Source organism: Malus domestica, chromosome 12 (genome assembly GCF_042453785.1).
Source record: "Malus domestica chromosome 12, GDT2T_hap1".
Lineage (NCBI taxonomy): Eukaryota > Viridiplantae > Streptophyta > Magnoliopsida > Rosales > Rosaceae > Malus > Malus domestica.
Genome location: NC_091672.1, coordinates 19,233,254 through 19,259,391, shown reverse-complemented (window position 1 = coordinate 19,259,391; position 26,138 = coordinate 19,233,254). Strand labels below are relative to the sequence as shown.

Genomic DNA, 26,138 nt, shown 5'->3' with positions numbered 1-26,138 from the left:
TAAACAAAGCTTATTAAGGGTTCAAGTTTGGGTGACCTGTTAAAAATGCAATTTGTGATCCACACGTCATGAAAAACGAAGTAAATAATGCCCAACTAGGCGAACTTTAGCACGATAATATTGAGTTTGACTTGGCTTGTTTACAACCATATTATATTGCTCGTTGGTCATATGATCGTCATATTCAAAATCTGAACTTACAAAGCATCTTCCCTGAAGATTACCTTCTCTGATGTTGACTTTGGAAAAATATGTCATGTTGTGATAAGATATTGAGGTAATACCAACTTATTTCTGCGTCAAGTACACAATCATTTAAAATTTATCAGTTTTTTATATTCGTGTAATTATTGTATGTCACTGGAGCACGGCCAAATGCTATACTTGTATACGTGTTATAATATGTGTTGATGTTTTTCATTTCGAGGTAGTTATTTACTATAAATTAACAAATCACACATTAGAGGGAAGCTTCCTGGATGTTTTCTTTATAAAATGGTTCGAGAAAGTTTGGTAAGCTTTGAATAGAATATATACAGACAAACACGGCTCCTGAGCAATGGGACATGAAAGCAATGACAAATATTGCCAGAGAAAATCTATCTGCAATTATTCGAAAGTTTCAAACTTAGACTAGTTCTCTATGCATGTTTGTAATTTACTATCTCGGCAGCCTATGTGCGATCCACCATATAAGTTTTGATTCAATAGTCTTCGGTCACTCAATTTAAGTCGTTGGATCATCTAACAGTCAAATATGTGTTAACATTAAGTGTTACTAATGAAAAATCTATGCAAGAGACTTCTATCAAATTGCAAGAAAATTGGGGTTCCATCGTAAAATGAATTAGTTATATATGAGTTAAGCACTTTTCTCTGATGTGGGCATACTCTCAACATGTTCTCTCACGTGTGGCGAAATTTTAAACTTAACACGTGGACAATACAAATGACATGAAGCACGCGTGCCCATTGTGCTTCACACGTGAGACAACCTGCTATATTACCAGAAAGAAAGTTGCGTTTCATCATAAAGTCAATTGGTAATATGAGGAGTGGTCCAATCAATTAGAAGTACATGCAATGTCCTTTTTTTTTTTTTTTTCTGATGCGGGATTCTCTCTTAACATGCTCCCTCACGTGTGACACATACAAATCACGTGATGTGGGGCAAGTGTGGTTATTGTGCTTTACACGTAAAACAACCTGTTATAATACCATGAAAAAAGTTGGATTCCATCATTAAATTAATTAATTATATGAAAAATAATCAAATTACTTATAAATGTAAACAAATTTTTATTCCTCCAATGAATATGATTCACTCTCAACAATAATTCACGGACCACTTTTCCAAAAGAAAAAAGAAAATGGCATTGACCACATGGTCCAACTCCAACCTACATAAAAATATCAAAATAATGTATAAAAATCACTCACCACACATGGTCTAACGAGCCTTCAATCTGCTTCTGGGTTTCTCTTTTGTTGGTCAACTTCTTACTGGTTTCTCTACTAGTTAGTAGTTACTCATTGTCTTCCTCGTATCAGTAAACAAGAAGGAAGGATGGCAGAATTCCTTACTTTTGCTGCTGAGGGGATACTGAAGAGAGTCGCTTTACTTGCCGAACAAGAATTCAGTCTTCTCTGGGGTTTCAAAAAAGAACTCACAAGGCTTCGTGACTCACTATCCAAGATCCAAGCTATGCTACGGGATGCACAACAATCGCACGTTCGGGGCGAGACTGTGGAAATGTGGGCGAAGGATCTTGAGGACATAGCTCTTGATGCTGACAATGTCTTAGATGAATACGAATATGAAGTTCTCCGGCACAAGGTAGAACTGCAAAACCATATGAAGAAAAAGGTGCTCAACTTCTTTTCACACAACAATCCTGTTGCATTTCGGCTCAAAATGGCACATAAAATTAAGAACATTATTGCATCGTTGGCAAATCTGAAGAACGAAGCAGCTAGTATAGGACTAGTTGCTAGGTCAACATTCGTTGATGCAACCTCTGATGATATGGGAGTGCTTGACAGGGAAACAGTCTCCGGCTTTGATCGAGATGAAAAGTACATTGTTGGAAGGGAGGAGGTTGTGTCTGAGATAGTTACAACCTTGATCAACTCAAGCAAAAATAAAGAGAATTATCTTTCAGTTATGGCCATCGTGGGGTTGGGGGGCTTGGGAAAGACAACCTTAGCTAAATCGATATATCATGAATATGAGATAGATAGACACTTCGATAAAAGAATATGGATATGTGTGTCCACCCCTTTCAAAGTCAAGTCGATTTTAAAAGGGATCTTGGAATATCTTAAACCAGAAAAAGCTGCAATACAGCATAAGGCAGCAATTTGTGAAAACCTCCAAGAAGATTTGAGAGGGAAGCGATATCTTCTGATTCTCGATGATGTTTGGAACGAGGATCCTCAGCAATGGGATAATTTGATGAGTTGTTTGTTAAACGTTAGAGATACTCAAGGAAGCATCATTGTTGTCACTACTCGCAGTGTCAATGTTGCATCAGTCGTGCAAACACTTCCTAGGCATGATTTGGGAAAACTATCAGACGAAGAATGTTGGCTCGTATTGAAGGATAAAGCATTTGCAGATAGAAGTGCTTCTATTACCGAAGATCAAGAAAGAATTGGAAGGGAAATCGCTAAAAAATGTGCAGGTGTTCCCAGTGGCGGATCCAGGATTTTAACTTAGGGTGGTCCCAATATAAAAGTTCAAAAAAAAAAAAAAAAACAAGACGAAAATATCATTGAACAAATAAATGGCAAACTACAAATTTCATTCATAATCTTTGTGCAAAACAAGCTAGAAATACTAAATTTGTCCACGACGGGATCTCATACTTTGAAAACGTGTCATGATAGTTTCATTGTCAATACAAGAAAAAACATCTTTCTCAATATAAACAACTAAGCTATCATTTAACCATTGATCCCCCATTCTGTTGCGGAGTGGACTCTTGATGATATTCATGGCAGAAAATGCTCTCTCCACTGAAGCAGTTGCAACAGATAAAACTAAAGCCAATTCAATAAGTAAATACACATATTGAAATACTCGATGCAACCTTTTTTCCACCATTTTCTTAGCAAGATCACTAATGCTTTGCAACTGAGAAAAGTCACTTCTTGAACGCATAGAATGAATATAAATATCGAGTTGATCTTCAAGTGCCAATAGGTCTTGCTTCGTAAAATCTTGAGGGTACAATTGAGCAAGGCGAAGTAGCTTTTCTTTGTCAAAAGCTGCAAAAGAATTATTTGGACTCAAACTAGCCAAACAAATGAGCAATTCGGTACTTGTTTCATTGAAGCGATCATTTAACTCTGTAAGTTGGGAATCAATGACAACAAAAAAGAGCTCCACTTTGTAACGATGATGGTTGGTCTTTTTGTGGGTATTACGACGCGACCTCCCATGAGCTACATATGTCTCATCCATGTTAATAACCTCAATATGATGTTGAACACAAAATGACAATACTTTGTCAACCAAAAGGTCAAACCCCTCATCATTCCTCATGTAGAATAGTTGTTCTTTACATGTGTTGACTAAAGCCATTGCATTCACAATCTCTTGATCATCCATTTGTAATGCTTGTGATAAATCATTCGTGATTCCCAATATAGATTTCATCAAAAATAAGAGAAACACAAACTCAAAAGAATGTATGTCTTTCAATAACCTATTTGCTTCGGCCACACTATCATTGATATTATCATCAACAATCATTTCAAGCACATTGACCACGGATGAGAACATAGTAATCAAACTAATCAAAGTACCATAATGTGAATTCCATCTTGTAGCTCCGGCACGTTTGAGACTAGTTTCTTGATTTAAGCCTCGTCCCGTCATAAGAGAATCATTTTCAAGAGCTTTCATAAGTTCTTTTTGTTGCATCTCTCTAAGTGCATCACGACGCTTACATGAAGCTCCAATATTATTTACCACATTATTAGCCAATAGAAAGAATGTGTTAACATCAACATTATTCTTTGCTACGGCAACAAGAGCTAATTGGAGTTGATGAGCAAAGCAATGAACATAGAATGCACAAGGTTGATCATTCAAAATCTTTGTCTTGAGTCCATTGAACTCACCTTTCATATTACTAGCACCATCGTAACCTTGCCCTCGTAAATTGGAGAAGCTCAACTCATTGAAATGAAAGAAGGCATCAATAGACTCCTTTAATGTGTTTGATGTGGTGTCGGGAACATGTTGAACTCCTACAAACCTTTCAATGACTTTCCCAGTTTTGTCCACATAACGCAAAACCACCGCCATTTGCTCCTTTATAGAAACATCACGTGCCTCATCAACCAATAGAGAAAAGAACCTAGCATTCTTCATATCACTTATGATAGTTTTAATGGTTTCAATAGAACATGAATGAACAAGATCTTTTTGAATTGAATGAGCTATTAGCTTGAGATTTCCTGGAGCTTTATCTAACACAACGGCCTTTATTTTCTCATCATGATCCGCAAGGAATTGCAAGAGCTCCAAATAATTACCTCTATTGTTTGAAGTGTCACTTTCATCGTGACCACGAAATGAAAGACCTTGTCGCAACAAAAACTTAGTGCAATCAATTGACGCATTCAAGCAAGTGCGATAAGCCATACGAGCTTCTTCTGACTGTTTGACCAAAATTGTTTCAATATGTGTCTTTTGATTCATTAGATTACCAGCAGCTTCAACAGCTTTATTGTGAAAGTGAATGGAAAATCATGATCTTTAGCTCTAAAAGGCTCCATTAATATATATGCTCTTCGGACCTCATCTCGAATATCTGGAGGATAATCCTTCATTGGAATTCTCTTTCCGGGGTCTCTCTCAAGATTATCCAAATCAACTTTTAACTCATTTTGTTGTGGAGTGGAATTACCCCCAATTGGATTAGAACTACATGGAATTGGAGGGGAACTGTTCGGAATAGGAATGGAACTATCCAAGTTTGGAGATGAACTATTTGGAATATGATTGTCCGAACTAATCGATGATGATTTTCGCTTGTAATATCGTTCCATACTTCTAATTTCTACACATATCAATTAATAAAAAAATCTATATCAATTGATGAAACTAAACAAATATTATATGAACACTATGGCAATGCTAGAGATGCATATAGCAAAAATGCAAACACAAAGGCAATGCTAGAAATATGTATAAAGAACACTATAAAAGAGAACACCATAAAAGCACAACCATACATGTATCATCTGTTTCTCCATCTAACTGCAAGCTTCTTTTTCAATTTTTTTTTTCTTTAAAAAGAGAACACCATAAAAGCACAACCATACATGCATCATATGTATTGCTTATCCATTACTTAACCATGCAGCATAATGGTGTTTAGTTATGAACTTTACAACTGCAAAGTCTATAGGCGGATGAATAAATGAGAAAAGTTTGCCTAAAGCATTGATGTACGAACGATTGACTATACTCAAAATGTTGACTGAAAATTAAGAAATTGCAGCATCAAATCACATATTATGGTATAATAAGGTGAAGATAAATGTCCACCAAGATTTCAAGGAAAAGATGATTACTCAGGTTAAAGAAATGGCCAGATTCGTCTGGGAGAGGCTCCACCTTCAACACTTTCCTGACCTTGCCCTCATCTCTGCACAACAAAACAATTTAGTACATATTTCACTTACATTACGAAACATCAACAAGTAGGAGATGCAATGAAGTATAATCATGTGTACTTGTCCCTAATCGCTTGTCTGGATAAGTTAATAATTTCAAAGAGAAAATGAAGATGTGTACTGAACGCAGCACGTGACAACCCCGATTATTGCAGTCACTTAGATTCAACAGCATGCTAATTAGGAGATCCATACACAAATAATCCAACACAGGCAACATCATTACTGTTACAGAAATCCATGATACCACAAAGAAAGGGAGAGAGTGAAGGAGTTACCTATTCACAACCCACTTCTCCCCGTCAACTCATCATTGCAAGATGCATAATGCACCACAACTGTTCTTATTTATGCATAAACTCCATGCCCCAAAAAAATTTCGACTTGTTTCTGGAACCAAATCATGGTTCAATTTCAGTTGATTGACTTATGAGTTGCTTGGAAAAATTTATGCTAGGCTTATTTCTTCTTTTTTGGGAGGGGATGCAGAAAGGTTTTGAATGAAGTTTGAGTTATGTGAAACTATTTCGTATAAACGGACAGCAATAAATCATGGACTGAGTGAAATTATCTTGGTTACTAACTTACTAATACTATCAGACACGGTAGATTCAGATAGTGGATGGCAAAATCATTTAATGGACAGAGTTAAAGAGAGCAGAGTAGTAGAGTACAAACCTGAAGGAACGAGAGCGAGAAGAGAGTGAAGTTCTGATTGTTGTGCAGTGCAAGCAATCAGATTCAGATTCAGAAACTAGTGCAGTGCAGAAGAGAGTTCGATGCTGACGCCGTAAGGAATGAGAGCAAGCAGACCTTGTTGTGTGAAGGATTTGGTAACGAGAACGAAGAGCGTTGAACGATTTGGTAAAGTGAAGTTCCGATTGTTGTGTGAAGGAGCTGAGCCTGAGTGTTCTCACGTGAGTGAGCAGTGAGGTTTTAAATTTTTTTTAATGACTTGGCTCAAAACGACGTCGTTTTGGCCAAGTCATTTTAAAAAAAAAATTTGCTTTCTTCTTCCTCATTCTGAAATGCCCAGCGACCAGAGCAGCCATGGCTGCTGTTCTTCTCCATCACTGCCAGACTTGGGTGGTCCTTGAAGATCCTCACAGCCATTTTTCCGAGCTTCGGGTGGTCCTGGGACCACCTTGGTCCCTTAGTAGATCCGCCCCTGCGGTGTTCCATTAGTGGCAAAGGTATGCTTACTTGAACTTGTTACACGGTTTTTTTTCTTATTCTTATTTGTTGTTCATTAATAAACTCATACCTCATCACTAATTTTTTGAAATTTCCATCTCATTATAACTTTTTAAACATGAAAAGATTGGCATAATGAGTTCTTAGGGCTCCAACATGAATACCATTTTTTTTCTTTTCTCAGAAAAAGAAAAGAGTTTGAACGGAATACCATTTGATTTTCTTTTGTTCTTGTCATAGTCTTCATTTTCCTTGATAGTGGTTGGTTTGATCTTGTTTTGATGAAATTTTTATTTTCTTTTATCGAAAATGTTTATGATTGTTGTACATTGTTATTATTGCTTAGTTTTACCCAATCAATTGTCATTGAGTAAATATTCAACTCATGTACCATTAGGTTCTGGGAAATATGATGCGTTGTAGGAGTGATGGTTGGCAGTCAATTCAAGAAAGTACAACATGGGATATACCAGAAGGGGAAAAACGAATTTTTTCGGTTTTGAAGTTGAGTTTTGATGAATTGAAATCACCGTTTTTGAAGCAATGTTTTGCATATTGCTCAATGTTCACCAAAGATTTTGAAATTGAAAAGGATGAGTTGATCCAACTCTGGATGGCTCAAGGATTGCTTCACCCTTCTAACAAAAATAATCTAGAGATGGAGGATGTGGGAAATGAATATTTTAATATTCTCTTGGAGAACTCCTTCTTTGAAGATGTTACCATGGATAATTATACTACTACCACTATTACCCACTGCAAGATGCATGATCTTGTGCACGATCTTGCCATACTTGTATCAAAACCAAAAAGAGGCGACTGCAATGAAGTTCGACATATGGCGCAGGTTTCTACCTCAGTACTGCAGGGGATTCCAAAAGGAAGTGCTCAAAAATTACGCTCAATATTTGTGAATGGTGAAATTCGGGGTAACATCTTATCAAGCTTTAAAGGCTTACGAGTCCTAAATTTATATTGGGCTGATATCAGTGAGTTGCCATATTCAATTGGAAAGTTGATACACTTGAGGTATCTTGATGTTTCTAGAACAAGGATCAGCAGACTCCCCGAGTCTATTGGAAAGCTTTATCATCTACAAACGTTAAAAATGCGTGATCTCAAGCTCGAAGAGTTTCCAAAAGAACTGAAAAATTTGATCAACTTGAGACATGTTTATTTTGATCATGAGGATAAGATATATCCACTTGGGATTGGGCGTTTGACTAATCTCCAATCACTATCTGTTTTCATCGTGGGTAAGGAAAAAGGTCGTGGAATAGAGGAGCTGGCTGGCTTAAAGCTACTGAAAGGTGACCTATGCATATATAATCTAGAGAATGTGAGAGATGAAGAAGAAGCGAAGAAAGCAAACTTAGTGGGGAAGAAAAACATCCGAAAACTAGGCTTTGACTGGAAGGCAGACAGGTCAAGAATCAGCGTTAACGATGAGGATGTACTAGAAGGCCTTCGACCACACCCTAAGTTGGAACTTTTAGGAATATACAACTTTATGGGTGATAAGTTTCCATCGTGGGTAACAAGTAGTTCATTTCCTGCATTGAAAGGATTACATATAGATAATGCAAGGAACCTAATTGAATGGATGGAAGCAGCAGAAAACATAATGGTGTTTCCTTGCCTTGAGGAGCTATTTCTGAGGAATTGTGATCAGTTGAGAAGCGCCCCCAGTCATTTTCCATCTCTTAAACGGTTAGAGATAAATTCCACGGTTAGTGGCATGCCAATAGCAAATATAAGCACCAACCTCAGCACTCTCACTTGTCTCACATTAAAGAAAATAAGGGGACTCGATTCTCTGCTAGAAGGGTTGTTGAAAAATAACAAGAATCTTGCATGTTTGGAGATAGAGGATTGTCCGGAGTTAACTTGTATTGCTACGGATGTATTTGGGTGTTGCGCCTCTCTTGATTCATTGCGTATTTCTACATGTGATAATCTTAGATGTTTGCCTGATGGTCTTCACACTCTTCTATCTCTTACGAAGATAGCTATAGAGCGTTGCGATAGTCTAGAGTTCATTCCAGTTATACACGGTCTCACTTCTCTCTGCGAATTGTCTATTGTTGACTGTCCTCAGTTATCCAGTCTACCTGATGGGCTAGATTACTGCACCTCTCTTCAAACATTGGAAATACAAAACTGCTCCAAAATAACGACAATTCCAATCACACAAGGCCTCCCATCTCTCTGTGCATTGCATATTAGATATTGTCCTGAATTATCAAGCCTACCGAGTGGGTTGGAATATTGTACCTCTCTTCAAAAGCTGACAATATCGTCTTGCTATAAACTCACCTTGATTCAAATTCATGGCCTCCCATCTCTCCGGAAGTTGTCAATAAAGTATTGCAGGAGTCTAGAGTCGATTCCAAGTTCTTTGCAAGGCTGCACATCCCTCCGTGAACTGCATATCAGTTGTTGTAACAGTTTGAAGCATTTTCCAGATGGGCTACAACCGTTTGCCTCTCTTGAGAATCTCACAATACGCAGTTGCCCAAATCTAGAAACTACTCCAAGTTTAGAAAGCCTCACGCACCTCCGTGAGTTGGTTATATATGAGTGTGATGGACTAAAAAGTTTACCTGGTGATTTAGCAGCATCTTCGCAATGCAGCCTTGCTCACTTGAATGTATTGAAAATTGGTGGGTTCGGGAAGGAGCTCGATTCATTCCCTCCTTTTCAGGTTATGTCACAACTTGAAAGATTAAGCTTGTGGGGTTGGCCTAAGCTCAAGTCTCTACCTGAACAAGTTCAGCACTTCACTTCTTTAACACATTTGGTTATATATTCCTTTGACGGCTTGGAGGCTCTTCCTGAGTGGTTGGGTAACCTTGCATCTCTTAAGTTCCTGCGTACAGAGAGTTGCAAGAATCTGATGTATCTACCTGTCGCTGAAGCTATGCAACGTCTCACCAAATTAAATGAGATACACATTTTTGGTTGTCCCCTTCTATAAGAGAGATGCAACAAGGAGAGCGGCCCAGAATGGCCCAAGATTTCACATATCGCAAAGATCACTGGTAGTTTTTTCTTTCCTCTTGCATTTCAGTTTAGTTTACTACTTATTATCCGATATCGTGTCTCTTTTACTCAATTCCATTATACCTGATGTGCTCAACTCTGTTTTTCGTAGAATTTACTTCCCCTCTACGATTTACTGCCTTGTCATATTTTTAAATCATATGATAACCTGATAATTAAGATATGCTCTCTTTGCTCATTTTAGTTGACTATCAACCATACTAGCCAGACACAAGACTTTGTCCCCAAATACTTCAAATTCGTGTGCATGGTTGATGTAAATCTTATTCAAGTCAGCCACTCTTTGAAAGGTACGACTTCTATTTTAAACTTTCAAGCATCTCCAAAATGAACAAAACATGATCATTTTCCCCCTCCGATATTGATCAAAGTTGTTTGTTGTTTCCCGAGACAGGTGCTGTTGGAGTTGAAGTTCTGTTTATGGAAAATTATGTTCATTTTAATTATAAGCGTACGAGCACTTCCCAATTGCTTGAAGTTGCATGGCATCAGGGTAATCTTTTCACCTCCTGTATCTCCTCCCCTCTAACTTCTCCGTGTTTAACTATAGCTTCACTCATGATGTCGTTTCTGCAGGGGCATTTTTATTCTTTTAGCATAATTCGGAGGTGGCTTTCCAGGATGGATTTCACTCAACTGGAGGAGCTGTTGTGCAGTCGGTCCAAACAAGCTCATATTTTAGGGGATCAGCATGTAATCTTAATCGTTGAATTTAATCTGCCATCTGTGGACTAGCAGGGCAACTGTAAAAAATTGTTTGCCTTCTGTGAGATGTAATAATTAAGGTCTTCTTCCAAAGGAAAAAGTACTGAAGAACATTTCTTATCATTTTGATTTATGTAGCTTGTACCAGATTGTGAAGTAAGCTGGTTGGTTAAGGCTCAGTAGCAAATCCGAGGCAGTCACCGTATGAGGCATTAAGATTTGTTTCTCTGGGTCTAAACCACATTTACTCCAAAAGTATGTAAGCAACATTGTCTGTTCTTTTTATTAATGTGACAATGCATAGAGAAAGTAGGACTTCTCATATAAGTTGCTTCCACCACATCCAAGGCAGGTCTACAGATAATGCAATTGTACATGGAGGGTTATCGACAAGACTGGAAGCTTTCTTTCGAACAGGACACTATGGCCAGAGGCGGCTGGTATATATATTCGTTTAGGGGTGTGTTATGCACACATCTCAAATTACTTTTCACACCCCTTGTTAATTTTTGTCCATTGATCTTTTTCAATTCATCCAATCTGACGGCCGAAAATTAGAAGGGTGTGTGAGAAGTAAAATGAGGTGTGTGGATATCACACCCCATTCGTTTAACCATCTTATTACTATGAGTATCATGTATGTATAATATTGAGATGTCCACAATTGTGACATTGTTTCTTTGGCAGGCAGCAAGGTGAAATTATAGGGATCCTGCTGAACAGCTGCTGAAATGTTCAGCAGCCAAGTCTTTTTCAAATTATAGTTGCGGGATTGTGGGGGGGGGGGGGGGGGGAAGTAATATCTTGTAGATTCAAAAGGTAAGTCTCCTGGGCATCTGTCTGAATGGGAATTAATAACCATGTTCCGATTGATCATCATCTAGGAGTAACTAGTTCCAATTGAAGAGAATCCATTTTGATTAGGAAAACAGAATAGAGGGAAGTACATAGAGTTTTCCAAATCACAAATGACTTGATATGTCGTAGAGAATGAAAGATTTCTTCTTTCGCAATAGAAGTCAGGAACTTACTCGTGACTATTGCTAACTTGTAACATGGTGTTTTGTTTATCATTTGAAATGGACAAAGAAGCCGGAGATGATCCAGATATCAATGGCATCCTAAAAGCAGCATGGATTTTGAATTCTGTTTAGTCTTCGTTTATCTAGCTAAATGTGGATTCATATGAACACCCTTGTGCTTGTTTGAAGAGATATCCTTTTTGAAGATGTAAAAAAGGAGGGTTTGAGAACCTAGGATAATGTATACGAACATGTAACTTTTTACCAAAAAATATAAAATAAAAACATAACAAGTAGCTCTCGGAGTTGAAGACATTTTTTTTAGGGCATAGGTTTTTAATGTTTTCTTTTAACTTATTAAAAAAACCAAATCTGTTATTTTAAGAACCGAATTTGCTCAAGCAACTGATAGCATAGCATGTTTATTGACGGGGAAATGGCGTCTTCCGGCTCCCAAAATACAAAAAAAGGGAATTCGCTCAAGCAACTTATAGCATAGCATGTTTACTAATGGGGAAATGGCGTCTTCTGGCTCCCAAAATACAAAAAGAAAAAAGAAAAAAGAGAGGTCTCGGTTTGAGGCTCTAAGCTGGTGAGTTTGTTTGATTGTGGCCAGGGAGAGTTTGAAATGCCTTTGAATCTTCCGAATCCCGGAATGGGTGGATAACCGTGGCTTGCCACTAGTTGTCCTTTTTTTAAAAAAATAAAAAAGGGAAAATGGCGTCAAATGACACGTTTAACTGCTATTAATCACTGAGTTACAGAATCACTTAACGTTTCTTTTTTTTTTTGTGTTTTTTTTTTTTTGAATAAGTGATATTATCTATACTAAGGAGGTGGGAGAGTGCAAGATTTACTAGAATTTTTGCTCTGTTTCTAAAAATATTTTCACCAAAATTATTTTCAATTGTTTTAAAAGCATATCTAAACGAATTCATAGTAAATTTGGAATATATAATTAAATTTTTGGAGTACAATAACAATTTCTAGAAAGTAAATGAATCGTTATATCTAGGGAGTTGCTTAGTCCTAATTAATTCACCTTAGCCTAAACAATGGACCAAAGGATTGATTGTTTGAGTGTGCCGCTACTAGATAAAGCTAGAAAACAAGATGAATGGATCATCACGCCTCAAAAGGTGTTGACTTTTAATCGAGCGGTTGTGCATCGAGTAGGAAAATAGCTCGATTTGGTTCTTTTTATGCCTTTAGTGATGTCAGAACTTAAGCAATTTTCTTACTCCAAGCAATTAAACCTTGATAAACCAGAACAACGGATTTTCCTTGTAAAAGAATATTTTGAGGAGGAAAAATCACAGAGCATCTTTTAATTAAAAATTACAGAGGGAAATGCTTTTTCTTTAACTTTTAACTTTATCTTGATTTATTAACTTTGTCTTTAACTTTAGCTTTAACTTTATTTATTTCCTTTTCAAATGCTATCTTTTAACTAAAGCAAAAGGGGAATGCTTTTCCTTAAACTTTAACTTTAGCTTTAGCTTTTTATTTTTCTTTTGAAGATTATGAACATCTTTCAATAATAAGAAAAATGAAACGATTGAGTCATCTTTAGCTTTATCTTTTTCTGTATGGTTGATGTGCTGATAATTATATGATTCAAAATTTTTGTGCCTGCACTTTGAAAAAGAATATTCTACAAACCAAAAATCATTGCTGAAGGCTTAAGACTCACCACAACCAAAAAATGTATCATGAGAAGGAAGGAAATTTTATTTCGCATGTATCATTGTTGGGAGATTACAAAAAATTTAGTGAAGCGGCCGAACAAGGATAAGTTTCCATCCTCTCCATTTCAAGCACGTCCATATAACGTCGGGGATGATGATGAATCAAAGACCGTTTCGATAATGAAACCATTATAATTACGTTTTTATGAAGAAAAAAATTTGGTGTCAAAATTTAATTTTTTTTTAATCGAAATGTTTTATCTATATATATAAAGCCAGAACGTAAAAACGGTGAAACATTCATAAATCCAAAATTAACCATTTAATTACAGTTATGAGACGTGCAAAGAGTTGAAAACTCTATTTGAAACAGTTGTTGTAGTAGTCCCACTCCAACTTCCCCAAACCAACTTTCCCATCCTTGCGCTCCAACTTCTTCCCGTTCCTCCTCCACTCTCTCTCTCTATGGGTCTTACTCCTCCATACAAAAACCGAATCGTTGCCTAAAGTAATGGAGTCCATCCCATCGTCGCCAAATCCCATCATCTTCTCGAACCAGTAGTTATGTTGGAGAGACATCGACGTTGCTGCGAAGGTACCGCAATGGGCGCCATCATCCTTTATTTCCAATCGGGTCTCGGAATTAGTAATCGCCAATTAATTTTTGAATTTTTCCTTGATAATTGTTGAATTAATTCGAACTTGCCCAGAGAGAGGAAGAAGATGAAGATAGTGACGTACAACGTGAACAGGCTCAAATTGCCAAATTTATAAGATCGGCTTACAGGAAACCAAACTGCAACGGCGGGAATTGACCGCCGCCCTGGTCATGGCAGAGGGCTACGAGTCATTCTCCTGCAACCGCACCTCCGAAAGAGGTTGCACCGGGTACTCTAGGTAAGTGTTTGTTGAAATGCCTCAACCACCCACACGACACTCTTCAAATGTTGCACCTTTAGTTTCGAATTTTGATTCTTTTTTTTTGCATAAAATGTGGTTTGGTCCGACGTTTTGCCTGTTGAAGTCGACGTTATAGGGTGACGAAGTGGCGTTGCCGGTGGCGGCGGAGGAAGCATTCACTGGAGTTCTTGACAGTGGGAAAGGACAAATGAATGCAGTTGCGGAAGGGCTTAAGGAGTTTTCGAGAGATAACCTACTGAAGTTGATGGCAACGGGCGGTGTGTTGTAACGGATCATGGGCATTTTGGTACGTTTGCCTTAGATTCACGCTTAAAATTCAATTCTCTGTGATTTCATTTTTTGGAGAAAGTTTAAAGATTTGTATTTACAGTGGTTGTGTAGTTCTCTTTTCAATTTAAATGACCCTCGAGCAAGGAAAAATGAAACGGAAGGGATACAGTTTAAGTTCAAGTTTTTCAATTTGTAGTTCTCTTTTATATCATTCAGAACGTTGGGCAGAGGAAATCCTCAATCTGCAAAACAAGTTATTGCAGGTTTGGAGTTACACTTTATGTTTATTGTAATTAGTTGAATGCAAGTGTATTCTGGGACATGCGTACTTTCTGTGCAAACTGAGTTAGAGAGGGAGCGTATGGCTTTGGAGTTGGAGGAAAAAAAAAGCCCAAGCTGAAAGAGAGAAGATGGTGCAACAGCAAGCTAAGAAAATTGAGAACCTCAGCTTAATGGTGTTGTATTCAAATAGAGATAGAATCGCGATTGCTTTAAAAAGGTTTGCATGACTAATTAATTTTCATTTCAAACTTCGGTATAATAGTTGATGTTCATATTTATGTTCGATTCCTAATTTTGTTGTTCTGAAAATGAAAAATACCTACTTAAAAGTGTAAAATTCTATTATCTATAAACACAAAAGATGTGCTTGATATTATAATGTGCCGTTTCCAATGAGATAAGATTTAGTTAAACACTCTCTGTTGAATCGATAATTTTAGCACGTTACAGGTTAGAAGACGTGGTCGACAGCCACCAATGCCAACTCAAGAACTCAAGACAAGCTTCCAATTTTGCCTTCACACGCTTCCTCTCTTTTATTTGGAGCAATTGGAGATGGCAACCCAAAATAATAACTAGCCAAGGTATAATTCAGTTTTCCATTTTATTATTTGTCATTTGCAGAGAGATAAATAGAGCAGTTATGTACTATGAGTATCCGATTTCTTTGTTTACATTGCGGGTAGTCAAATGGTTGAAACAGTTTGTTGTTAAATGGCTTTATTTGCATTTTACAACTTTCATTGGAATAATATTTGATTGAGTTAAAACTTTGATTTATGAATTTACACGTTTTTATTTGTTTCTCTGTCATATGGTTGGCATCATTTCAGTCGAATAACTCTTAAGATAGTTAAGTTGAGAAATTTAGCGCTGATGATTTCCTTTTTTTTCCTGCTGTTTATAGATATGCCTGTCATTTTATTCATTTTTCATGTTAACTTTGTTCTACAAGCTTCCTGTGGCTTAAAGCATTGAAGTTATTCATTTTAAAAATATATATACATTTAGGTGTTTTGGAAAAGGTATTTTATGTGCATAAAGGCTATTAAGCTTAACAAATTGTACCCTCTTGCTAGCTTCATCAGCTTATGTTTGTGAGGCAAAAATGAGATGACTTGGTTGTTTAATCAAGTTAATATTTTGATTAAAACAATCCATTGTTGCTGCTTATTAACTGTTATTTGATTGAATTTGGTTTTCTCAAGATTCTGGATTATGTTTACTTCGCGGCGAATTAGAGAAGTTTGATTGACTATGAGGCGACGTGGGATGCTATTAATATTTAGTTATGGCCTCACTATTGAATGCTTTCTCTTAATTTCTTTTTTGTAGAACAACATTGCTAATTGTCTTCATATGTTCATATTGATTTCTTCTGCTTTCTGTTACACCATATGTTCAATAACAATGATGTAGCCGGGTTTGCTATGCAAATATGTTTTTTTGTTACACCATAGGTTCAAACATGAAGTTTAAGACACATTACATTTAAATCTGACGGTGCAAACGTTTGTTCATACAATAAATCCACGTAAAACTCACAGTCAATCTGTTTGTCTTTTATCCATGTATGCTTTCTCTTCATATTAATTCTATTTGTTTCTACTTAGATGATTTTGTGTATTGCCTATCCCAAATATTTAGCTTATGTAGTTGCATGTCAATTTCATTCAACGCATGTGAACAACATAAAATAAAATGTCCATGAAGTGGCAAGTGGGTCTTTACCACAGTGGTGAAAAGAAATTGAGCTCTTGCATGATGGTTTGTGTTTGAATCTCACCGATGGTTAATCTAACAAAATTTATTGTTTAATAAAAACAAAAAAAAAATGTTAATGAAGTGCTATTCTCCATTGATACCCAAATGTTTTTTTTTTTCATATTCTATTCTAATGTGTATCTTCTGGAAAAATTTGATCAAAAGAAAGAATAATTTATATTGAATTCTGTTTTTCTTGATCAGTTGCATATACATCGTTTATTCAGTTTTCAAGAATTTTCTTTCATTCTTTGTATTTAAAATGGTGAATGACAACCACATGCCAGTTGCCAAACGCACAAAAAATAAAACAAATAGTTGTCGAAAACAAAAAAATAAAAGGGGACCCAAAATCAAAAGTAAAGAGTACTTAATACCAAACTAAAATTTTGGTTTTAACATAAATAAAATATATTTAGTAATCACTTAAGAAAGTCTCTTGCATGCATGAGAGTGCCCGATTACATTTTAGTTGATCCTTTGGCAATGAGCAATAGGTTTTGGTGCAGAACCAAAAGTCTCCATATGTACTTTATTTGCGATTCAGGAGAAGAATCTAATCTCTCTTTTTTCGAGTCTTTCGATTTCAATTACAGTTAAGTTTTTGCCTAAATAGTTGGACAAGGCCATCTCCCTTGGCAATGAGATCCTATTTATTTTCAGTAATTACTTAAGAAATATACGAATATCTAAAGCAACACATCTTTGGGGCGCACAACGCTCGTGATGCAAAAATGTCTCTCGTATGCGTATGAGCTCGTGCGAAGAGGCTAATGTTATGATAAAAGTGTCCTAGGGTCTAAACATATCATCTTTTTGCCAGAAACCTTCTTGTAGGACTTTCTCACACCGAAGATAAAATCACAGCCCAACGCCTCAGAACAGCGTCTCAGCTCTCTCAGCTCGGCGCCTCTGAGCCGGGCCCTGCACCACACCGACATGACGTCAGCCCAGCTGACAGCCCCTTTACCTCATGTGCTGACAACCCACGTGCTGGGGCCAACCCACAATTATTCAATGCAATAATTCCATGTTGTAATAATTCAGTGGACCAAGTACTCTAGCCTGTGGGGGGGCCGATGAAGCAGGTGAGTTCACATAGTTGGTCAAGACCAGGTATAAAATATCAATGATATCGGAAATATCGGTAGTCCAAAAATATGGAAATTTCGATTGAAATATCGGAATATTATCGATATCGATAAAATTGAATAAAAACCACGGAAATTGTAAGAAAAACTTGGAAATTTTTATTGAAACTTTGCAGGATGTTTATTTAGTCAATTATCTATTAGTTTATCACAAAAAATTGGAAGGAAATGCATTGCATGATAGATATAACTGATTTAAGTTGATTATATAGTGAGCTGGCAAATATTGTGAGTGTAGAAAATATGTAGTAATTAATGAAAGAAGTTTAAACACACCATAATCATTTATATATAATGAATTAGTACAATATTTTACACTTTATACATTGCATGGTAAGATACATGAGTGACTTAGCAATGTCTAAAATATCGATGATATTGGAAATATCGGTAGTCCAAAAACACGGAAATTTCAATGGAAATATCGGGATATTATGGATATTTTAGACCATGGTCAAGACTCGCTCACAACAAAAAGCAAAAGCACAGATTGCTGAAATTTTAAACAACCTTCAAGACTAGGGAACGTTCGGTTTTATTTGAAACGCAGTCTTTGGTTCTGGGCAGGAGGCGAACAAAGAAAGGTCTCAGATTTTCATCGGGAAGGTTACATCCTCTTGCGGCAGTTTAAAGAAGAGGGTTTTAACGAAAAATGTGCGGTATTGTTCACTTTAACAAAAAATTATATTTTTACATTAAAAAGTTAAACCTGATACTATTCATTTTACCTTTTATTTTGTCCTTATCGTTAAAACTTAAAGTTTTCAAGCCTTTTTCATTAGTTTTCCTTTTAAAAAAAATACAATGTACTCAAACCAACTCTTCCTTATTCCTTTGCAGTAAGATTATGGGATAGAAGTTTTCGTAACATGTAGATTGCTTTTAAAACTGATTTTATAAAAAGCAGAGTTTAGTCTTTAATTAATATTTTAAATTAATGTAATACTCTCATGAGTTTTTTAAATTTTTAAATAACATTACTTATCATTCTACACACATTTTATCTTTTGGGAGAACAAAGTGTTGTCACTACCTATCACTATATACATTAACCTTACACCACCACTGCCACCATCATTGTTGCCACCACCACTGTGAGAACAAATTTCACAGCTAATTGAATTGGAAAAAACAAACTACACTCACAAAAAAAAAGAAACAAACAGAGTTAGACCAACACTAATGTGGTGTTAGCCAAAAGGCCTCGACTCTACCTAAAAGTCAGAAAGTAAGTATGATGTAATAAGAGTGTCCGGAGAGTATTGAGTACTAAAATAAGAGTGTTGGAATAGTTATTGATTACAAAGCAAATTTTAGCCATCAAAAGTAAGTTATCAGATAGCAACAGTATGTAATATCTATAGGACGATATGAGGTCATCTCCAACCAAAAGGTTCAGAGGGTCAAAGGGTCGAAAATAGCCTGAAAAACATCTCCAACCGAGGGCTAGGCCATACGGCTTGTGGCCCCCATGGAATCTGAAAGGGCCAAAGGGCTGGCCCAATCCAACCAGCTAACCAGCCCAGGGCTGGCCAGAAATTTAAAAAAATCATTTCGGATATAACTGATATGAATACTTAAACAAAAATTTGAATCCAACGGCTACAACGGCTAGTCTAGCTGTTGTATTCAAATTTTTTTTAATGAATTTAAACCTATTTTTTTCCTGTAAATACCTAAGTCATTCCTACACTATTTCTCACATAATTTTCACCATTCCATACTATTTCACTTCATTCTAATTTTTTCCTATAACTTCTATTTACAAAATTTGTTTCATATTTTTTTTAAATTACATTTTTTTTCCATATAACTTCTATTTTACAAAATTTGTTTCATATATTTTTTTTAAATTCCATTTTTTTCCTATAACTTCTATTTTACAAAATTTGTTTCATATTTTTTTTAAATTCCATTTTTTTTCCTATAACTTCTATTTTACAAAATTTGTTTCATCTTTTTTTTTTTTGAAATTCTATTTTTTTCCTATAACTTCCTAAGCCATTATACAACATTAAATTCAATTAAGTAACATGAAACAACATTAAACAATATGAAACAACATTAAATAACATTAACAAACATAAAAATTATACAACATAAAAAAAACATTTAACAACATGAAACTTAAACAACATTTTTAAAAACATTTAACAACATAAAACTTAAATGTCTACTCCATGCTTCTTTCGGATATAACCGACAGGAATACTTAAACAAAAATTTGAATCCAACGGCTACAACGACTAGTCTAGCCGTTGTATTCAAATTTTTTTTAATGAATTTAAACCTATTTGTTTCCTGTAAATACCTAAGTCATTCCTACACTATTTCTCACATAATTTTCACCATTCCATACTATCTCACTTCATTCTATTTTTTTCCTATAACTTCTATTTTACAAAATTTGTTTCATATTTTTTTTAAATTACATTTTTTTTCCCTATAACTTCTATTTTACAAAATTTGTTTCATATTTTTTTTTTAAATTCCATTTTTTTCCTATAACTTCTATTTTACAAAATTTGTTTCATATTTTTTTTTAAATTCCATTTTTTTCCTATAACTTCTATTTTACAAAATTTGTTTCATATTTTTTTTAAATTCTATTTTTCCTATAACTTATATTTTACAAAATTTGTTTCATCTTTTTTTTTTTGAAATTCTATTTTTTTTCCTATAACTTCCTAAGCCATTATACAACATTAAATTCAATTAAGTAACATGAAACAACATTAAACAATATGAAACAACATTAAATAACATTAACAAACATAAAAAAAACATTTAACAACATGAAACTTAAACAACATTTTTAAAAATATTTAACAACATAAAACTTAAACGCCTACTCCATGCTTCTTTTGGCCCAAAGATGTGCAACAAGATCATGTTGTAGGTACTTGTTTGGCACTGGAACGTATCATTCTATAGCACATCATGTACTCATTTATAGATATACTACCAGTTCTTGGATTGAAAGGCAAAGTAAGCCCATCATATATTTTTGCACAAGCCCTTCTTGATCTATTTGAATCTTCTTGGTCATCATCGGACTCTCCATCAATATACTCATCTCGCTCATCCTCCACTATCATATTGTGTAATATGATGCAAGACATCATGATGGAGTCCAAATTTTCTCGACTCCACCCCCTTGCCGGTTCACTGATGATCTTCCACCGTGCTTGTAGAATACCGAAAGCTCTCTCAACATCTTTCTGGTATGCCTCTTGGTGTAAGGTAAACAACTTTTCCGCGTCATTCCTAGGGTTTGGAATTGCTTGGACAATTTTCGCCCACTTTGGATAAATGTCATCTACCAAGTAATACTCCATATTGTATTGACGGTCATTGATGTAGTAGTCAAGTTGAGGTGTTTTACCTTCCGTTAGGCGATTGAAGAGGGGTGAACGCCCAAGAACTGTAATATAATTTTGGGATCCAGGGACTCCAAAGAAAGCATGCCAGATCCATGTGTCATATGAGGCAACCGCCTTCTCGACCTTCCGCTGAAGCCTCTTTGCCATCCAGTGGGACAATTCTTTCAATCCCAATACATGCAGTCTAATGACCCTATCATGCTCGGAAAACCCACGGTCTTCAGTTTTGTGAATGAGCCGATTCAGATCTTCTTGATTTGGCTTGCGAATGTACTCGTCTTTATAAACTTGAACAATTGTGTCACAAAATTGTTGAAAAGTATCAAGGCATGTAGACTCAGACATACCATGGGTTTCATCCATCGAATAAGCTGGGGAGCCATAGGCCATCATTCGGAGTGCAACAGTAACCTTCTGATGAGGTGAGAAACCAGGACGGCCTGCTCTATCTCGCTTTTGTCGAAAATATGGATTGACCTGTTGGACATCACGAAGTAAATACTCGAAGACATGACGCCTCATCAGGAAGCGACGTCTGAAATCCTTTTCTGTGTACACCGAGTTGGGGTTGAAGTAGTTGTTCATCAAATTAGCATGCGTCATCGCTTTGTTTCGTGGTTTGTAAGAGCGACCAGCAACAGATCCACCCCATTGAGGTTGTTCCTCAGTTGGCTGACACACCATGGCTGCTGCTCTTTTTTGTTTGTTGTGCTTTACTTGAACTTCTTCATTAGACTCCTCATCTTCTCGTCTCATTTGCGCCCATTTTTCTTCCAATTGGGAATTGGATGAGGACCCTTAGTTGGAATCTGAAGAGGATCCAAAGTTGGAATTCATTGCAAACTTGAATTAAAAGAGATTGAATTTAAAGTTGTGTGAATTATAGCCCAATATCCACCCTATTTATAGCAAAAAAAATTCAAATTCATTGGCTAGCTGACATCACTTAGCTGCTGGATTTGAATTTAAGTTGTAGTTTTTAAATAATAAATTATGTTTGGCCCTATGGTCCTTTGACCTTCGGTTGGAGACGATTTTTTGTGATAGGGCTAAAACGAGCCCTATGACCCTTTAGCCCTCGGTTGGAGATGGAGGCAAATATGGCATTGTATTATTGTTTGGGCCCAAAATAATAGTTTGGGCCGAGGGTAGGATCACTCTCGGCCCAGGAGGCCAGGCGGCAAAAGGACCATGGATCGGTCAACCCGTGGGAGTCCAAACCTAGGGCAGTTAGGACGAATCCTAGTGCAATGGGGAGTCTCGACGGGATCGGATATCCAGGAAACTAATCCAGCTTAGCTAAGGACTAGGTTCATAGTCCTAGTAGGTGTAGGATTGGTCGAGGTGATCCGGAGATGGAAACCTAGTCCGAGTAGGATGTAAACTCGGACTCAAGGTTCAGTACTATAAATAGGGGACGCTGTGCATCAGAAAAAGCCCCTACAAAATCAATACAAAATTGCCCTGCGCAAACTCTCACAACTTGTGATTTTTCTTTTTCTTTTTCGCTGACACATCTTCCGTTGGCATCAACAGCACTGTGAAAGCAACCGGTGATATCTTAAGTCGGCATAGATAGCTCTGTCACCGTAGAATCAGCCGATCTCGCAGCATCTTCCGTTGGCATCAACAGCACTACGGCGAGGACGACTGGTTACCTATCCAAGTCTCGGTTGAGAAGGATTTCCGAATCCTTATTGGTCGAGGTCATCTCATCAGCCTTCTCGGCGAAGTGAGGTGTTACCAGGTTATTGTATTCGGCACGTTGAAAGCCGAATTCGGTTCGTGAACTTCGCATTTTAGCAGCCTTGTCTTCAGGCTCTAGAACCCAAGAGGCCGAGAATTGTTCCTTCCTCGGCCGCAATCGCAAGACACAAAAGTCATCAGCGCGCTCAACGCAACATCAACAAATTTACTCCTCGGCCGAGCTCGGCCGACGAGTTGGCACGCCCCGCAATCACCGAAGGACGTAGTTAGCTTAGAAAATACTCGGCCTGCGCGCCACGTAGGCTCTGTAGTTTCTAGGGTCAACATTTTGGCACGCCCGGTGGGATCCAGTGCTAAACTACGAAGTTCATGCCAATTGAAACACGATCGGTAAAAAAGAAAACAGCTATGGGAAAGTCGACAGCCGATTTGCCGAGTCAGAGCATAGGACAGAGTGTGCCACAGGCGCAGAACCTCCTTAGCGCTGCGACACCTGAGTCCACGAGCGCGACTCGCCGAGAGAGAGAAGTTAATCTCGGCGGTCAGCCCCGTGGTTTAGAGATCCCCAACAGAAACACGTGCGTTCTCAATGAAGGGATAATAGAGGATTGCGACGAGGATGGTGGTGAAGGATCTGACCCACCAACGAGGTCGTTTCTCCGAAAGCGACTAGACGAGCAGTCTCGGTCAGTCGAGCAGACATTTAGTCGAGGCATCGACAAACTGCATGATGCGATAGTCAGTTCTGCTGAGCGACAGAGCAGGTTGCTCAAAATGTTGTTTAGTAAAGTCGGTGGCAGCAGGCCTTCCGATCTTCTCCAGCATTGCCCTCCAGGAAACAATCTGTTACCAATTGTACCGGCCGAACCTATTCCTGCTCGCCCCAAACCAATTGAATTGGAAAAAGGTGGAGGGTCGAACAGCGGGTCAGACGGAACCAACCAGAGGAGTGAAGCAGCACCTGTTGATATGACCGAAGTCCAGCGGATGATTGACTCGGCCATGAAAAAGGGGCCGAAGTTTCCTAAGTTTATCCATCCGTACCCAGCTTACGTGGAAACGTTTGGATACCCTAAAGGCTTCAAGATTCCAGATTTTAGCCTCTTTGCCGGTGAATCGTCCTTATCTTCGTTAGAACACGTGGCTCGTTTTATCGCGCAATGCGGAGATGTTAATAGTGACTTTCATAAGTTACGGCTGTTCAACTTCTCATTGACCGGCTCGGCATTCGCTTGGTACATTAATTTACCCCCCAATTCCGTCCAGAACTGGGAAGAGTTGGTCGAGAAATTCCATGAGCAGTTTTATCGGCCAGGAATGGAGATGTCAGTTTCTTCGTTAGCAAGGATGGCTCAGGCATCTGATGAATCACCAATGGATTATCTTACTAGGTTCAAGTCAGCCAGGAATTGGTGCCGAGTACCTTTACCCGAAGTAGAATTCGTCAGGCTTGCTTTGAACGGATTAGACGTCGAATATAAAAAGAAATTCTTGGGGGCAAATTTTCGGGACATGTACGAATTAGCCCAACATGTCGAACAGTATGACTATTTGCTCCGCGAGGAGAAGGTTTCGAAAACGCCATCTCGGGGGACGCTTTACAAGAATCCTACTGTCAACTATGCGTCCACCGAGGATGAATGTGTTAGTGTGGATGCGGCCGAGATAGTAATAGATAAGCCATACGTTTGCAAGGCGTTGACTCAGGTTGATTCTAGAAAAGTCAAAAGTCGCTCGGGTACCGAAGGAGCATTGAAACCGTCGAAGGTTTACACTTTTGATATTACCAAGGCTGACGTAATTTTTGACCAACTGTTGTCCGCAAGAATTATCAAGCTTCGGCCTGGTCACAACATTCCTAAGGCCGAAGAGCTTAAGGGAAAGATGTATTGCAAATATCACAATTCGAGCAAACATACGACAAACAATTGTGTCGTATTTCGTGACAACGTCCAAAGCTGGATTGATAATGGTAAACTGAAATTTCCCGAGAAGAAGATGGGTATTGACGCTGATCCGTTCCCCACGGCAACCGTGAATATGGTCGATGCGTGCCTCCCTAAGGACAAAGGGAAAGGGAAGGCCGAAGTCGTTACGACGTAACGTTTTTGGACTCAGAATTCTCGGCCACGCTTCATGGCCGATTTCCGTTCAAACGCACCACCTACGGCTTTAACAGGACCCGCTGTTGTCAAACCTATGATGGATTATACTACCGATGAAGACAGCGGGACGACGGTTTTGTGCAGGAAATGTAGAACAAAGGTCGATAGTGAGCCAGAGGAGAAGCCCCTTTTACTTGGGACGGAACGACCCGTGGCCGCAACCCGGCAGAATGTTGCCAAGATAGGCCAACATCAAGGGGTTTTTGACAGGCTTGGTCCTAAAGTACGGATGGAAGAGATACCCCCGGTCCGGAGACGCCTCGATTTTGATGATTCGTTCTATGACGATGATTACTACAAACGCAATTCTAGCAACGCAGAATCATCGCGGAGCCAGAAAACCTTCAAACCTCTTGAACCTAAAGATCAACGGTGGTATACATATCATTCTTCAAGGGGAGTTTACACGGCACTGTCCAAATCCCAGAAACGTAGGCACCAAAGGATGGATTGCATGGCTCGCCGACGGGCAACCCATGAAACTTCGGTCCCTAAATGGCGGCCGAAGGACACAATTGCTCCCGATGATGAGCGACCAAGTCCCTCTATCATGACAGAGTTGGTTCAGGGGAAACGGTTGGTCGACCGAGATGTTGAAACTACGTTCGAGGAGGCTGATAAACGGATCAAACTTCTTCTTCGGCCAGGGGAGATGAAGGCACGACTCAAGTTTTTCAGACAAGAGGCCGAAAGCAAATTCGCACCGCCAGCTATACAAGAACCTTTGATCAAAATTCGACGGAATTTGCATCCACCATTTCTTAGGGAGGCCTTGGAATATATGCGAGAATTTCATAAGAAGCATTCGGCCAACGATCTGTATGGTTTGCCGAAGGCATGCCAGGACACTATTGATCTGATCCTGACTTGTCCGGATGCCGAGCGAGTCATCCAAAAGACCTCAGATCTAGGATTGAAAGCAAGGTTCCAGCATATCCGAGAAGCTCGTGTCTTTGGATTTGAGGTTGACCCGTACACCGATATCGTTGCAGCTGACCTCCCTTTCTCGATGGAGGACCTTCAGTATTTACGATATCACTTCGAGGTATTTTCGGCTGTTTCTCTCTTCGGCCTTACGGCCGATGAAGTTGCACGTGTCGCACGTCTAGATGCTTATCTCGACATCAGGGAT

At 38.0% G+C, this 26,138-nt stretch overlaps 4 protein-coding genes and 2 long non-coding RNA genes across 8 annotated transcripts; 4 read left to right on the top strand and 2 right to left on the bottom strand.

Annotated features, from left to right (window-relative positions):
- Positions 1-1,437: 1,437 nt before the first annotated feature.
- Positions 1,438-6,607, bottom strand: LOC114819911 (uncharacterized). 2 transcript variants are annotated; one of them, XR_011573934.1, is made up of 3 exons: positions 6,370-6,607; positions 5,590-5,663; positions 1,438-1,843 (listed from the first exon to the last, which is right to left on the bottom strand). XR_011573934.1 is itself a non-coding variant. In XM_070809573.1 (3 exons), the coding sequence occupies exon 3, from the start codon at positions 4,709-4,711 to the stop codon at positions 2,840-2,842; it is 1,872 nt and encodes a 623-aa protein (XP_070665674.1). In that variant the 5' UTR covers positions 4,712-5,072; positions 5,590-5,663; positions 6,370-6,607; the 3' UTR covers positions 2,788-2,839. The 2 variants fall into 2 exon arrangements, 1 of the variants encoding a protein (XP_070665674.1); XM_070809573.1 differs by lacking the exon at positions 1,438-1,843 and adding an exon at positions 2,788-5,072.
- A 124-nt stretch (positions 6,608-6,731) lies between these two features.
- LOC103402041 (putative disease resistance protein RGA1) lies at positions 6,732-11,783 on the top strand. Of its 2 annotated transcripts, XM_070809572.1 has the most exons (8): positions 6,732-6,884; positions 7,283-9,926; positions 10,133-10,238; positions 10,343-10,441; positions 10,545-10,667; positions 10,792-10,908; positions 11,006-11,093; positions 11,341-11,783. In XM_070809572.1, exon 2 carries the CDS (start codon positions 7,295-7,297, stop codon positions 9,860-9,862), a length of 2,568 nt encoding a protein of 855 aa, XP_070665673.1. In that variant the 5' UTR covers positions 6,732-6,884; positions 7,283-7,294; the 3' UTR covers positions 9,863-9,926; positions 10,133-10,238; positions 10,343-10,441; positions 10,545-10,667; positions 10,792-10,908; positions 11,006-11,093; positions 11,341-11,783. The 2 variants fall into 2 exon arrangements, with proteins under 2 accessions (XP_070665673.1, XP_028945356.2); XM_029089523.2 differs by lacking the exons at positions 11,006-11,093; positions 11,341-11,783 and having other exon boundaries at positions 10,525-10,962.
- A 2,334-nt stretch (positions 11,784-14,117) lies between these two features.
- LOC114819910 (uncharacterized) lies at positions 14,118-14,599 on the top strand. The gene is made up of 2 exons (XR_003767197.2): positions 14,118-14,260; positions 14,388-14,599. It is a non-coding gene; the product is annotated as an uncharacterized lncRNA (long non-coding RNA).
- Positions 14,600-14,915: 316 nt separating this feature from the next.
- LOC139190000 (uncharacterized) lies at positions 14,916-15,510 on the top strand. Its single transcript, XR_011573933.1, has 2 exons — positions 14,916-15,053; positions 15,287-15,510. It is a non-coding gene; the product is annotated as an uncharacterized lncRNA (long non-coding RNA).
- Positions 15,511-20,639: 5,129 nt separating this feature from the next.
- Positions 20,640-21,890, bottom strand: LOC139189857 (protein ALP1-like). Its single transcript, XM_070809101.1, has one exon. It carries the CDS (start codon positions 21,888-21,890, stop codon positions 20,640-20,642), a length of 1,251 nt encoding a protein of 416 aa, XP_070665202.1.
- Positions 21,891-23,249: 1,359 nt separating this feature from the next.
- Positions 23,250-24,944, top strand: LOC139189856 (uncharacterized). The gene has a single exon (XM_070809100.1). It carries the CDS (start codon positions 23,250-23,252, stop codon positions 24,942-24,944), a length of 1,695 nt encoding a protein of 564 aa, XP_070665201.1.
- The last annotated feature ends 1,194 nt before the right edge of the window (positions 24,945-26,138 follow it).